The sequence below is a fragment of the Pipistrellus hanaki genome (genome assembly GCF_964339955.1).
Source record: "Pipistrellus hanaki genome assembly, chromosome: 2".
NCBI lineage: Eukaryota > Metazoa > Chordata > Mammalia > Chiroptera > Vespertilionidae > Pipistrellus > Pipistrellus hanaki.
The window spans coordinates 179,042,716-179,057,804 of record NC_140504.1 but is presented as its reverse complement, the minus strand read 5'-3'; the positions used below and the strand labels follow the sequence as shown (position 1 = coordinate 179,057,804).

Genomic DNA, 15,089 nt, shown 5'->3' with positions numbered 1-15,089 from the left:
ATTGATGGACATTTGACGTGTCTCCAATTTTTAGCTATAAGGAATCATGTTGCTGTGAGTATTTCTGTATTTTGTGGCACATATGGTAATTTTATACCTAGTAGCGAAATTGCTTGTTATGTATTTATATAACTTAACTGGATAATGTCAAACAATTTTTTAAAAAGATCTTTAATTGATTTTTTTATTTTTTATTTATTATTATTTATTTATTTATTTATTTTTAGAGAGAGAGGAAGGAAGCGGGAGATAGAGAAACACCCATGTGATGGATTGCCTCTCACACGCCCCCTAGCGGGATGGAGCCTGCTAGCAACCATTTGGTGCACTAGAGCCCAATCTAGCTACACTGTCCAGAGCTCAAATAACATTTTTTTTTTTTATTGATTTTTCACAGAGCGGAAGAGAGAGGGATAGAGAGTTAGAAACATCAATGAGAGAGAATCATCGATCAGCTGCCTCCTGCACACCCTCCACCGTGGATGTGCCCACAACCACGGTACATGCCCTTGACCGGAATCAAACCTGGGACCTTTCACCCCCAGGCCGACGCTCTATCCACTGAGCCAAACCGGTATTGGTGAGCTTAAACAATTTAAGAAAGTGGTGGTTTCAGTTTGCACTTCACCAACCATGTAATAGAGTTCCAGTTGCCCCACATCCTGGCCAATAACTATTACTGTACCATTATATCTTTTTAATTTTAATCATTCTGGTGGGGGTATAGTGGTATTTGATTATGGTTTTAATTTGGATTTCCCAGATTACAAATGAAGTTGAGTCCATTTTCATGTTGTTGTTTTTTAAATATATTTTTATTGACTTCAGAGAGGAAGAAAGAGATAGAGATATCAATGATGAAAGAGAATCCTTGATTGGCTGCCTCCTGCATGCCCCATACTGGAGATTGAGCCCACAACCCCGGTATGTGCCCTTGACTGGAATCGAACCTTGGACCCTTCAGTCTGCAAGCCAATGCTCTCTCCACTGAGCCAAACCAGCTAGGGCCATTTGCATGTTTTTTAATATCTGGATATCCTCTTTTATGAAGTGCCTATTCAAGTCTCAGACCTATTTTTGTGTTGGATTATCTGCCAACTTTTTATGGATATATATTCTGGATATGATTCCTTTGTTGAATATACATATGTATTGCAATTATCTTCTCCCGCTCATGGACAGCCTTTCCACTTTATTATTTTTGTCTTTTTAAATTTTACTTATTGACTTGAGAGAGAGAGGGAGAGAGAAAGAAACATCAATTTATTGTTTACTTATTTATGCATTCATTGTGCCCTAACTGGTCATGGAACCTACAACCTTATCTGAACAATGCTCTAACCAACTGAACTACCTGTCCAGGGCCTATTATTGGTGTCTTTCGTTGTTGCTGTTAATCCTCATCTGAGGATATTTTTCCCCATTGATTTTTAGAGAGAATGGAAGAAGAAAAAGAGAGATAAACCTCTATGTGAGAGAGGCTCATCAATTGCTTGCCTGACACCCACACGTGCTCTCCACTGGGGATTGAACCTGCAACCCAGGTACATGCCTTTGACAGGAATTGGTGCTCAGGATGATGCTCTAACCACTGACCAACACAGGTCATGGCTATTGGTGTCTTTTAATGAACATAAAAGACCTTTATGCTCAGTGCTTCTTGTAAATGTTCAAAAATGTTTTCCCATCAAACGTTCTTACTAATTTCTGGAACTGTTATTACTTTGTCTTTCTTGCATAGATCTACAACCTAAAGTTGGGTTTTGTGTATGGTGTGAGGTAAGTCAGATTTATTTCTTCCATGTGAATGTTAAACTGATTAAGTGCTATTTTTTTTTTTAAGTCTGTCTTGCTGAAACTGGTTTGGCTCAGTAGATAGAGCGTCAGCCTGTGGACTGAAGGGTCCAGGGTTCAATTCTGGTCAAGTGCATGTACCTTGATTGTGGGCACATCCCCAGTAGGAGCTGTGCAAGAGGCAGCTGGTTGATGATTCTTTCTCATCTATGTCTCTAACTCTCTAACCCTCTCTCTTCCTCTCTGTAAAAAAATCAATAAAATATATATATTTTTTAAAAAGTCTGTCTTTTCCCTACTGCATTGTATTGTTGCCTTTGCATATAGTATAGTTGTCTAGAAAAGTGTGGATTGTTTCAGGAATACATAATCTATTTCTTTTGTCTCTCTGCAGAAATATTACACTGTCTCAATTTCTATGACAGCTTTATACTAAATCTTTTTTTTTTTCTTTTTCTGAGCACAAGTTTATTCAACCCAAAATAATCCGTCCAACACTGAGGTGGCTGACCACGTCCACGACCAAATCCGCCTCTAAACTGGAATTCGGTTGCTGACCCAGCGCCGGCCTCCGCTTTCTTGTCAGCACCAGGAGGCACAGCACTCCGTCTGTAGGTGTCTCTGTCGGCTTCCCCTCGTGTGAGTCTTGCAGGTCGCTCGCCCTCCAGAACTCTGGGCCTTGGGCGGCCAGTCTCAGGCCGGCTGCGGCGCAGCGTGGCGGGCACGATCTCAGGGGGCAGGTGGAGGTAATCGCGGAGGTACTGGATGCCCTCATTGGTCAGGTACCAGAAGTGTCTCCAGGCAAACTGCTCCTTCACGTAGCCCCGGGACTTGAGAGAGTGCATGGCCTTCATGACGTGGAGATAGGGCACGTTCTTGTCCGCCAGCTCGGGGTGCTTCGGCATGTGCACGTCCTTCTTGGCCACCATCACTCCCTCCTTAAAGAGGAGCTCGTAGATGGCGATCCGGTTCTTCTTGGGCATCAACATTACTCAGAAGTGAGCGAGCGTGCAGTGGGATAGGGGTCCCCTCGCTCCAACTCCGGGGAAGCGCAGCGACTACGGCGGCGACAGGGCCAGGATGGAGGCCGATAGGAGCCCGCACTCCACGGGAACTCACCTCCTATACTAAATCTTGTTATCTGAGAGAAAACGTTTTCCTTCCCATTATGTCCTTCAAGATTATCTTGGTTTATCTTGGTCCTTTGCATATTCATATAATTTTAGCATCAACTTGCCAAATGCAACAAAATTTTCCTTATAAACTTTAGAAGCAGCTAGGATTTTGTTTAGTATGCACTAAAGCTGTACACGTGTTTTGGAGAATTAGCATTTGTTATTCATTGTGTTGAATCATGTCCTCCAAAAAGATATGCTGCAGTCCTAATCCTGAAAATGTGGCTTTATTTGGAAACTAGAGGCCCAGTGCATAATATTCATGCATGAGTGCAGTCCCTAGGCGGAGCTAGCAATCAAAGCATGAGCATCTGGCGTGGAAGAGCAGGTCCCAGCTGACCTCTGGGCCCTGGGCAGCAAGTGGGCCAGCTGGACCCCACGTGCCATCATACGCCTGAGTCACAGCGCCAGAGTCCCCAAGGGCGGTCCAGAGCTCAGCGTGGGCCTCTGGGCCACGGACACTGGGTGGGCAGCACACTCTCTCCTGGCCAGACTCGCAAACTGGCTCCTGCACAAACCCACAGGGAGCCTGACTGGCCTCTGCGGTCTCAGCAGCTACAGCCTAGCTCACCCAGAAGAGGCTGCACAGGTGTGAGGCAGGCTTTCTCTCTCTCTCTCCCCCTAGTGGGCAGGCCTATCCACCGAGCCAAACCGGTTTCGGCTTGAGTTCTTTTTTAAAAATATTTTATTGATTTCAGAGAGGAAGGGAGAGGGAGAGAGAGATAGAAACATCAATGATGAGCCGAAACTCGTTTGGCTCAGTGGATAAACGTCGGCCTGCAAACTGAAAGGTTCCGGGTTCAGTTCCACTCAAGGGCATGTACCTTGGTTGCAGGCACATCCCCAGTGGGGGGGTGTACAAGAGGCAGCTGATCAATGATTCTCTCTCATCAATGTTTCTAACTCTCTATCCCTCTCTCTTCCTCTCTGTAAAAAATCAATAAAATATATAAATTTTAAAAATTTTTTTTAAATAAAATATTTGATAGTTTATAGCAAAAATTACAATTCAAACTTTCACAATTAGAATTTTATGTTTCTAATACATATGACAACTATAACATAAAAGGTAGGGAAGATAAAGGAACTTATATGAAGGTAAAATTCCACTTGAAGTGACCAAATTTTAATTCTAAGTGAACTATGAAAAGTTACTTATGCTTATTGTAATCCTTAGAACAACCACTAAAAATAATATGCAAAAAGATATGGCCCTGACCAGTTTGGCTCAGTGGATAGAGCAACGGCCTGTGTACTGAAGGGTCCCAGGTTCGATTCTGGTCAAGGACATGTAGCTTGGTTGCAAGCACATCCCCAGTAGGAAGTATGCAGGAGGCAACTGAATTGATGTTTCTCTCTCATCGATGTTTCTAACTCTCTATCCCTCTCCTTCTCCCTTCCTCTCTGTAAAAAATCAATAAAATATATTTAAAATAACAATAACAGAGATATGGTCATAAACACAATAAATTAAAACAAAATATTAAAAATGTGTTCAAACTAGCCAAAAGAAGGCAAGAAAAGGGAACTAAGAACAAATAACAAAATACGTATTATACCTAACCCTAATTAGTTTGGCCTTCAGACTGAAGGGTCACAGGTTCGATTCCAGTCAAGGGCATGTACGTTGGTTGTGGGCACATCCCCACTGGAGAGTGTGCAGGAGGCAGCTGATTGATGTTTCTCTCTCATCCCTCTCTCTTCCTCTCTGTAAGAAATCAATAAAATATATATACATTTTAAAACGTTATACCTAATTTCTATATACTATACAAGAGGCCTGGTGCATGTGGAGGGCATGGCCTGCAGGAATCAGTCTGCTGTGGGAGCACCACTCAGCCAGGTCAGCCAAGCGGTTGTGGACCCACCCTCTGAGGGAGCACACTGACCACCAGGGGGGCAGCTCCTGCAGTGAACGTCTGTGCTCTGGTGGTTAGTGCCCCTCATAGCGACCAGTTGTTCCGCTGTTTAGTCGATTTGCATATTAGGCTTTTATTACATAGGATTATGAAGATAAGAATAGCTGTTGGAGCCGAGACCGGTTTGGCTCAATGGATAGAGCTTCGGCTTGGGGACTGAAGGGTCCCAGGTTCGATTCCGGTCAAGGGCATGTACCTTGGTTGCGGGCATATCCCCAGCAGGGGGTGTGCAAGAGGCAGCTGATAGATGACTCTCTCTCATCGATGTTTCTAACTCTCTATTTCTCTCCCTTCCTCTCTGTACAAAATCAATAAAAATATATTTAAAAAAAAAAGAATGTTTATTTAAAAAAAAAAAAAAAAAAAAAGAATAGCTGTTGGAGAAATTAACTTCAGTTATCAGTAAAGTACAGCAGGTCCTTGAGTAACATTTCATTAAAAGTTGATGAGGCCACCGAAACCGGTTTAGCTCAGCGGTAGAGCATTGGTCTGCGGACTGAAAGGTCCCAGGTTCGATTCCGGTCAAGGACATGTACATTGGTTGCAGGCACATCCCCAGTAGGGGGTGTGCAAGAGGCAGCTGGTCGATGTTTCTCTCTTATCGACGTTTCTAGCTCTCTATCTCTCTCCCTTCCTCTCTATAAAAAATCAATAAAATATATTAATAAAAAAAAAAAGTTGATGAGGCTGCCGAAACTGGTTTGGCTCAGTGGATAGAGCGTCAGCCTGCGAACTGAAAGGTCCCAGGTTCGATTCCGGTCAAGGGCATGTACCTTGGTTGCGAGCACATCCCCAGTGGGGGTTGTGCAGGAGGTAGCTAATCGATGTTTCTCTCTCATCGATGTTTCTAACTATCTCTCTCCCTTCCTCTCTGTAAAAAAATCAATAAAATATATATTAAAAAAATAAAAATAAAAGTTGATGAGGCCTTAGGAACTTAACATTTGTTTATACCAATTAGGTTAAGGTAAAATTGAATTCATTATACTTCATTTCACTTAAAGTTGCTGAACCTATCGATGATATTGAGGACTAACTGTATTCAACATCACCAAAAGGTTTGAATTTGAGGTTAATTAACTGTAGAAGATGTTTAGCGACTATAGCAGCAGGGATCAGGAGGCCCTTTTGCCATGGACATCCCATTCACAAGGGGCCTCATATTTAGACTAAATATTAATATCTCAAGTAGTATGATCAAAGACAGGATTGCAATAAATCCACTCAACTTTATATATTGTATAGTCCTATTATGACTTAAGGAATAGCACATTTTTTGAACCTATACTTTTTATGTATTGATGGTGTTTAACTCCTTAAATAGCATTTAAAATCTACCATAATCTCACTTATGTGTGGAATGTAATCAACAAAATAAACTGACAAACAAAATAGAGAGACCTGGAAGCACAGCAAAGACTGAGGAATCTCAGAGAAAAGAGGAGAGAACTTTTGGCATCTCTATATATAAAAGCCTAATATGCAAAGTGTCCCCTTGGGAGTTCAATCAACAGGGGTCTGATTGCTCACTATGATGTGCACTGACCACCAGGGGGTGAGGCTGAACGAAGGAAGGCCCCAACTGACAGCTGGCAGCCAGTAGGGACCCTACCCGTCCAGAATTTTGTGCACTGGGCCTCTACTCTGTTTCCCCAAAAATAAGACAGTGTCTTATATTAATTTTTGCTCCCAAAGATACGCTAGGTCTTATTTTCAGGTGATGTCTTGTTTTTCCATGAAGAAGAATACGGTACACATTTATCGTTAAATGAAAATAAAGGAAATTTATTACCTGTATACGGTACGGTAGTACGGTGGTTGTCAACACAAACCAGACAAACTGTGAATCCTACAGTATCAAGAATTTACTCATTTATTCAATGACAATCATGTCATCATCTTCTGGAACATCATGATAACAATCCAATTCCTGAATTTCCTGGTGAATTTCTTGTGACTCCATTTCTTTCAGAATCAGTGGACCAAATCTCTCACGTTTAGCCTGGGGGGGGGGGGCTTATTTTCAGGGGGATGCCTTATATTTCACTCAGAAGGAAACCTGTAAGTAGATCTTATTTTCGGAGGATGTCTTATTTTTGGAGAAACATGGTAGTATATGCATAATCCCTGGACACAGATAATGGTATAGTGAAGGGGGGGAGGGGGCTCGGGAACCGGTGGAGGAAGTCATTAGGGGGAAAAAGGGGCACATCTATAATACTTTCAACAATAAAGGTATATTTTTAAAAAGTAAAATCTACCATCACTTTTGCCACACTGTTTCGGAATTACTTTAATTTTTAAAATACTCAGAGCTCCCCCAAATGGGAGAAGCATGAACCCCCTCTCTATCTCTGCTAATAATTCATTTTACTGGGAATTTACTCTGTACCCAGCCCTTGACTCACATCGCCTTTCTTTTTTTGTATATATATATTTTACTGATTTTTTTACAGAGAGGAAGGGAGAGGGATAGAGAGTTAGAAACATCGATGAGAGAGAAACATCAATCACCTGCCTCCTGCACACCCCCTACTGGGTATGTGCCCTTGACGAGAATCGAACCTGGGACCCTTGAGTCCTTAGGCTTAAGAAAGTCGCCAATAGAGTCATCTCTCGAACTCAGGAAATCTAATTGCCACTCCTGAGCTCTAGTACGAGCCAATACCCGCTGCCTCAGCCTTTAAGGGTGCAGACTTGGCTGCCATCTACCGTGTTTCCCAAAAAATAAGACATCCTCCGAAAATAAGATCTACTTACAGGTTTCCTCCTGAGTGAAATATAAGGCATCCCCCTAAAATAAGCACCCCCCCCTCCCCTAGGCTAAACATGAGAGATTTGGTCCACTGATTCTGAAAGAAATGGAGTCACAAGAAATTCACCAGGAAATTCAGGAATTGGATTGTTATCATGATGTTCCAGAAGATGATGACATGATTGTCATTGAATAAATGAGTAAATTCTTGATACTGTAGGATTCACAGTTTGTCTGGTTTGTGTTGACAACCACCGTACTACCGTACCGTATACAGGTAATAAATTTCCTTTATTTTCATTTAACAATAAATGTGTACTGTATTCTTCTTCATGGAAAAATAAGACATCCCCTGAAAATAAGACCTAGCGCATCTTTGGGAGCAAACATTAATATAAGACACTGTCTTCTTTTCGGGGAAACAGGGTAGATAAGGTTGCAAGGGTTAAGGCCCCTGGAGGCCTGCAGGCTCTCCCCGCCCCTCACCGGCCGCGGGCCGCATCCCGGAGGCGTAGCCCTCGCCCACCCGGGAGTCGCAGCCCGGGGGGCCGGCGGTTGGCTCTGCTGCGCATGCTCCGCCGCAAAGCACGGCGGGAAAGGGGCTGGGCCTGTGCGACCTTTCGGTCCCTGGGAAGTGGCCGTGAGAAACCTCCCCTGGCAAGCGGCCTGGAGAGAAACCCGTAAGCCTCCGTACGTGGCCCCGGTGCCGGTCTTTACGTCTGTGCCTGGCGGATGGACAGAGAGTTTCGCCTGTGGACGGGAGGGAGGAGGGAGGTCTTGTTGGGCCGAGTTTCTGGAGACGCCGCGGTGCGTGCGGGCTCCGGCCGAGGGGCACCGGGGATCGGGAGCCGAGTTCCCGGGCTTGTGGTCGCGTTCTCATTGACAAACAGGCCTCACTGACAAACTGAGGCCTCACTGACGGGCAGGCTGGTGCTCACCGAGCCGGAGGGTTGTCGCCCCTCGGCCCCGGCGTTCGTGTCGCAGTCGGGCCCTCAGCCTTCGGTGTCTCTGCGGCTTCCGTTTCTAAGACGTTCGTGGCGTCTCCTTCATTCAGTGGTCAGTGGTTTCAGCCTTGGAGACCTGGAACTCCTTTTGCAAAGTGAATTGTACACGGGATAGGCGTTAAAAGATTAAGAGTTTGGTTTAAAAAAAAAAAAAAACTTGTTTTTAGGTAAAGGTCATAGGATTTCTTTTTTTTGTTTTTAGTATTTTTAGAGAGAGAAGGGAGAGGAATAGGAAGAAACGTCAATGAGAGAGGAACATCACCCTTGGGCTGCACGCCCCCAACTGGGGACCAAGCCGGCTTTCCGGGCCTGTGCCCAGATGGGAATCCTACCGACCGGGGTCTACCCACCGGCCCGGTTTAAAAATTTGACCTTTGGTGAAGTAGGATTTGATCTGGGATTACATGAAAGTGCAATTTTTATTTGTGTTTTGCTTTAATATGCAGGATTAAGCTCTAATCGGTTTGGTTCAATGGATAGAGCATTGGCCTGCAGTCGGAAGGGTCTCAGGCTTGATTCCGGTCAAGGGCATGTACCCTGGTTGCGGGCACATCCCCAGTAGAAGGCGTGCAGGAGGCAGCTGATAGATGTTTTTAACTCTCTATCCCTCTCCCTTCCTCTCTTTAAAATAATCAATAAAACATATATTTTTAAAAATACATGCGGTATCGCCGAAACCGGTTTGGCTCAGTGGATAGAGCGTCAGCCTGCAGACTGAAAGGTCCCAGTTTGATTTCGGTCAAGTGCATGTACCTTGGTTGTGGGCACATATCCCCAGTGGGGGGTTTCAGGAGGCAGCTGATTGATGTTTTAACTATCTCTCTTCCTTCCTCTCTATAAGAAATTATTTTATATATATATATATATATATATATATATATATATATGCAGGATTGAGAGTGTCGTGGTTTGCATGGACTAGTTTTTGCAAACGGAAATTTTTTCAGCTTCCCCAGGATGCAATATCAGCACACTTTTCAGTTAAACTCAACCAAAAGCTTAAAAGTAAATGAGTGGAGAATTTCCTCTCAGGAGTTGAATCCTAAATAATATCTGACAGTTTCTTGTATTGTACTTCTCATCCCAAATTTTAAGACAAGAAGCCCTTAATATAACAAGAACTGAATTACAAAACCTTGCCATTAACTTCTAGGTTGTGGCAAGAATATTAGAGGAGCCAAAACCGGTTTGGCTCAATGGATAGAGCATCGGCCTGCGGACTGAAAGGTCCCAGGTTCGATTCCAGTCAAGGGCATGTACCTTGGTTGCGGGCACATTCCCAGTAGGGGGTGTGCAGGAGGCAGCTGATTGATGTTTCTCTCATCGATGTTTCTAACTCTCTCTCCCTCTCCCTTCCTCTCTGTAAAAAATCAATAAAATATATTAAAATTTAAAAAAAAAAAAAAAAACTCTGGCTCAAGCCCTGTGGGCATGACTCAGTCATTGAGCCTCGACCTATGTAAACCAGGAGGTCAAGGTTTGATTCCAGTCAGGGCACATGCCAGGGTTGCAGGTTCTGACCAAGTGTGAGGGTATGCAGAAGGCAGCCAATCAATGATTCTCATCTTTGATGCTTCTCTCCCTCTCCCTTCCTCTCTGAAATCAATAAAAACATATTAAAAAAATAAAATTATTGTGAATTTTGTTTTCTGCTCCAAAATATATCCCTCTTTGGTTTAAAGAGGTCTCTAGGACTTATTTTACTCTGATGTGCATCTGGAAAAGGAAGTCATGGATGTTATTCTTTTTTTTTTTTTTTTTTTTTTGCTTTTTGTTTTGTTCTTAGCTAAAGAAATGTTTTATATCAATTTCCCCTGCCTCAGAAATATGTTTTAGATTTATTAATTACATTTTCAGGGTGTTTTACTTGTCTATTTGTGTAGTGACCGACACACTTGAAGGGAGATTTAAGATGCTGAAACGCATAGATGCTTTACTTTTAAATGATGTTTAGACTTGCATAGCCTATTTACTTTCAGGTAAAGGGAATCTAAGTACTTAATGACATTCCAGTAATTTCCAAGCAGTTTTGCTTTGCTGGTTGTGTGTAATGCTCAAATGGTCTGGGTAGAGACCAAGAAGCCATATGAGCTTTTTTTTCTCTCTCTCCTTAATTTGAGAGAGAGGAAGGGAAGGAGAGAAAGAGAACGTCAGTCCCCAGTATGGAGAGGTGGTTGCTGGAGGCAGCCAGACTGATGTTTCTTTCTCATTGATGTTTCTCACCCTCTCCCTTCCCCGTTCTCTCTCAAAATCAGTAAAAACATATTTAAAAAAAGAAACAACCTGCCCTAGCTGGTTTGGCTCAGTGGACAGAGCATCAGCCTACAGACTGAAGGGTCCCAGGTTCGATTCCAGTCAAGGGCACATGCCTGATCCCCATTGGGGGACGTGCAGGAGGCAGCCGATCAGTGATTCTCTGTCATCTTTGATGTTTCTATCTCTCTTTCCCTCTCCCTTTCTCTCTGAAATCAGTAAAGATATATTTAAAAAACAAAAACACACAAAAAAATCCAAACCTGTACAGAATTTTTTAAAATATATTTTATTGCTCTTCCACAGAGATGAACGGAGAGGGATAGAGAGTTAGAAACATCGATGAGAAAGAAACATCAATCAGCTGCCTCCTGCATACCCTCTCCTGGGGATATGCTCGCAACCAAGGTACATGCCCTTGACCAGAATCAAACCTGGGACCCTTCAGTCCGCAGGCCGATGCTCTATCCACTGAGCCAAACCTGTTAGGGCCTGTACAGAATTTTTATCTGAGCCAAACTGATGGGATATGCTGGGGATCAAAATGTCAAATGCTCTGGAGAATAACAGTTTTGAAATTTCTTTTATACATTTGAAATTAAGGAAGAGACATAAGAAAGATTACATAAAGGTCAGAGAAAGCAAGGCAGGGATTGGATTAAAGAATAGTTAAGATTATTTGCTCTCTTGAGGGTAGTTCCACCTTAAGAGGGGGCTTTTCAAAGCTGTGTTCAACTAAATGCACCAAAACAATGGACAGGGCTTGCTTAAGACAAAGATATAAACCTTTTACTAAAATGTTATACGCCTGTCCTGAGCAGGGGTTAGAGTAGGGGTGTCGAACTCAATCAGAGAAGGGGCCAAAATCTAAAATCCAGCCTAAATCGCAGGCCGAATGGTTTACTGAACAGTCATAAACTGACAGCGGAGTGCAGTGATGACAGCGCGGTGCGGGCCACATTGCAAGGCCTGGCGGGCTGGATTTGGCCCGCGGGCCTTGTGTTTGACACATGTGCGAGCATCAGCCTGTGGACTGAAGGTTCTCAGGTTCGATTCCGGTAAAGAGCATGTACCTTGGTTGCGGGCACATCCCCAGTAGGGGGCGTGCAGGAGGCAGCTGATCGATGACTCTCATTGATGTTTCTGACTCTATCTCTCTCCCTTCCTCTCTGTAAAAAATCAATAAAAATATATATTAAAAAATAAAAAATAAATAAAAATAAAACCGGCTGGTATGGCTCAGTCATATTTCCCTGCCCCCTTCCACTCCTTCTGAAAATCAATGGAAAAAATATTCTCTGGTAAAAAAATAAAAAGTTATAGGCCAGGGGCCTGACTTCTCCACCATGGTCTGCCTGGTTAGGAATTTATGATCTGATCACCCTATGGGGTTACTTTCCATAGAACCCCTTCTTTTGTCCACATCGGGAAGTACTATGCATTGGAGGAACACGAGTACTTTAGAAGCAGGCGGGAAAAATATTTGAAAAGACATAGGAGAAATAGGTCTTGGAATCATAGGACTCTGGGAAGGAGAGAAATTCAAGAAGAGAAAGAATGGTTCTGAGGGGCAATTGGTTTAGAGGTTGGATCCTTGGGTGTGTTTCAATGATTATTTATGGAAGGAACAAATAAAAAGGGGAGGGGAGTTGATTCATATGATAACTGGCTCAATAGGAAGGTGGTGGAGAGAGATAGTGAGGACAGATGATTGGATTAATGTCAGAAACATTTACTGTATTTTCCGGCGTATAAGACAACCCCCTAATTTTACAATTAAAACATAGGTTTAGGCCTATATTCGCTGTATTAGACTACCCCCCACTTCAAAGAAAAGACTTACTTTGCCATCAAGATCTGCAGGTAATTTTTGTGCAATTTTGGTCTTTTGCCCCCGATTTTCGGTTGACTTTTTTTCGTTTCAAAAGTCGTCTTATACGCCGGAAAATACGGTACATTTTCTAAGATTATATGATAAATTAAAAATAATCAGGCTAGCTGGGACCGGTTTGGCTCAATGGATAGAGCGTCGGCTTGGGGACTGAAGGGTCCCGGGTTCGATTCCGGTCAAGGGCATGTACCTTGGTTGCGGGCATATCCCCAGTAGGGGGTGTGCAAGAGGCAGCTGATCTCTCTCATCGATGTTTCTAACTCTCTATCTCTCTCCCTTCCTCTCTGTATAAAATCAATAAAATATATTAAAAAAATAATAATAATCAGGCTATTTTTGGGTTTGGTGGCGTTATGATGTACTCAGACCAGGGAGAATAGAAGTGGAGAAGACTAGCCCGAGAAGAAATTTGAGAAGTGGAAAGCAAAGCTGTATTGGGGAAGAGCGGATGAAGGGAAGAAAGTAAGTATTGGTACTGTGAGAACCTGGAGACCAAGCTATCTGAAGACCCTTTTGTGCTTGTATTAGCAGCAGGAAAATGGCACCAGGTGTGAACCTTGGTTCTGCAAACTCAGTTCTTGAGTTCTGGCTAAGGGAAGAATTCAGAGTCGAGACTCAAATTATGAAAGAAAGTTTATTGAGAAAGTCACAAAGGTGACTATAGGGAGTTGAGGGGAGTTCTGATCTCAGAACTCTTCATCAACTCATATTTCAATTTAGGTATCTGGAAACGATTCCCCAAGAACGGAAGTGAAGAATTCCTTTACATCAGATACTCAGATGAAAGAATCACCAACAGAGGGTGGTGACAAGGCAGTGGCACCACCACTACTGCAGCCGGATGAAATTAAGACAGAACCCGACAATGCTCAGGTAAAACGGTACTTGTTTTCTTTTTTCTAGAGCAGCATCAAATTATAAATTTTAGTTATTTAGATGCTGGTTTATTGGTTGAAAATTTTAAATCCAAAGCAGTTGATCAAATAAAATAAGGTAGGTGGTGTTCAGTGCCAAAACAAGTATGTACAAGAATGTGATCTGAGAGAAGAATGACCTATTTGGAATTAGGTGTTTGGATTGATAAAAGGAAGATATTATGGGCCTAAGGTTAACATGCTTTTGTTTTTCTTGAAACAATTCAAATAACTAATATATTTTGAAGCTACTGCCTATATCAAGTTGTAGAATACATTTTAAATTCTTAGACTTATTTTCTTTTTAATTTTTTAATCATTACAATTTTGGTTTGCTTTTTTTGTTTGTTTCTTTTTTAATATATTTTATTGATTTTTTTACAGAGAGGAAGGGAGAGAGATAGTTAGAAACATCGATGAGAGAGAAACATTGACCAGCTACCTCCTGCACACCCCCTAATGGGGATGTGCCTTCAACCAATGTACATGCCCTTGATGGGAATCGAACCTGGGACCTTTCAGTGTGCAGATAGACGCTCTATTCACTGAGTCAAACCGGTTTCGGCTGATTATTCTTTAAGACCAAATTTCCTTGGAATATTTGCATATGGTCTAGGTGAAATTTAAATATATTTTATTGATTTTTTTTACTTTATTTTTTATTATTTTTTTAATAAACCTTTATTGTTTATATTATCACAAAAGTTCCTCATTTTTTTCCCCTCCACCAGGTTCCTACCGCACCCTCTGCCCTTTCCCCACCCCCCATTGTCCTCATCCATAGGTGCACAGTTTATGTTCAGTCTCTTCCAGCACCCCCCACTCCTCTTTTCCCTGAGAATCATCAGTCCACTCCTCTTCCATACCTCTGATTCTATTATATTCAGCAGTTAATATTGTTCATCAGGTTTTTTAATTCCCTTGGTTTTTATTTTATTTTATTTTTTATTTTTTTATTTTTTTAAATTTATTTTTAATATTTTTTTATTGATTTTTTACAGAGAGGAAAGGAGAGAGACAGAGAGCCAGAAATGTCGATGAGAGAGAAACATCGACCAGCTGCCTCCGGGGATGTGCCCGCAACCAAGGTACATGCCCCTGACCGGAATCGAACCCGGGACCTTTCAGTCCGCAGACTGACGCTCTACCACTGAGCCAAACCGGTTTCGGCTTATTTTATTTTTTTATTGGCTTCCAAAGGGGAGTTTAAGGTCAAAAGGAGTTTCCTGTGTACCCAAATCCTATTCATCAAAATCTGGGTAAGCTCCCTATTTTTTGGTACAAGATTTAGCTTATCGAGACCTGGGTGAGTCAAGGTCCTATTTGTTCCTCATTCCAAGCACATTGATTAAGAAATAAGTACTAATAAGAGGATTCTGCCAGT

General features: G+C 42.4%; 2 protein-coding genes across 9 annotated transcripts in view; one reads left to right on the top strand and one right to left on the bottom strand.

Moving 5' to 3' along the window:
- Positions 1-2,195: 2,195 nt before the first annotated feature.
- On the bottom strand, positions 2,196-2,924 carry LOC311617533 (small ribosomal subunit protein eS10-like). The gene has a single exon (XM_084873887.1). It carries the CDS (start codon positions 2,781-2,783, stop codon positions 2,211-2,213), a length of 573 nt encoding a protein of 190 aa, XP_084730013.1. The 5' UTR covers positions 2,784-2,924; the 3' UTR covers positions 2,196-2,210.
- A 5,296-nt stretch (positions 2,925-8,220) lies between these two features.
- The window catches only part of ZMYM1 (zinc finger MYM-type containing 1), a 29,557-nt gene continuing 22,688 nt past the window's right edge, over positions 8,221-15,089 (top strand). For 3 of the 8 annotated variants that reach the window (XM_084871992.1, XM_084871991.1, XM_084871988.1), the window contains exons 1-2: positions 8,225-8,323; positions 13,512-13,664. In XM_084871992.1, coding sequence (XP_084728118.1) covers positions 13,572-13,664 — 93 coding nt within the window. In that variant the 5' untranslated portion in view covers positions 8,225-8,323; positions 13,512-13,571. Of the gene's footprint in view, positions 8,334-8,361; positions 8,700-13,511; positions 13,665-15,089 lie in introns of those variants that run through there. The other 5 variants (XM_084871994.1, XM_084871993.1, XM_084871989.1 and 2 more) reach the window with 4 other exon arrangements.

Coding starts and splice junctions, on each gene's coding strand:
- LOC311617533 (XM_084873887.1), bottom strand. CDS start 2,783: ATGTTGATGCCCAAGAAGAACCGGATCGCCATCTACGAGCTCCTCTTT.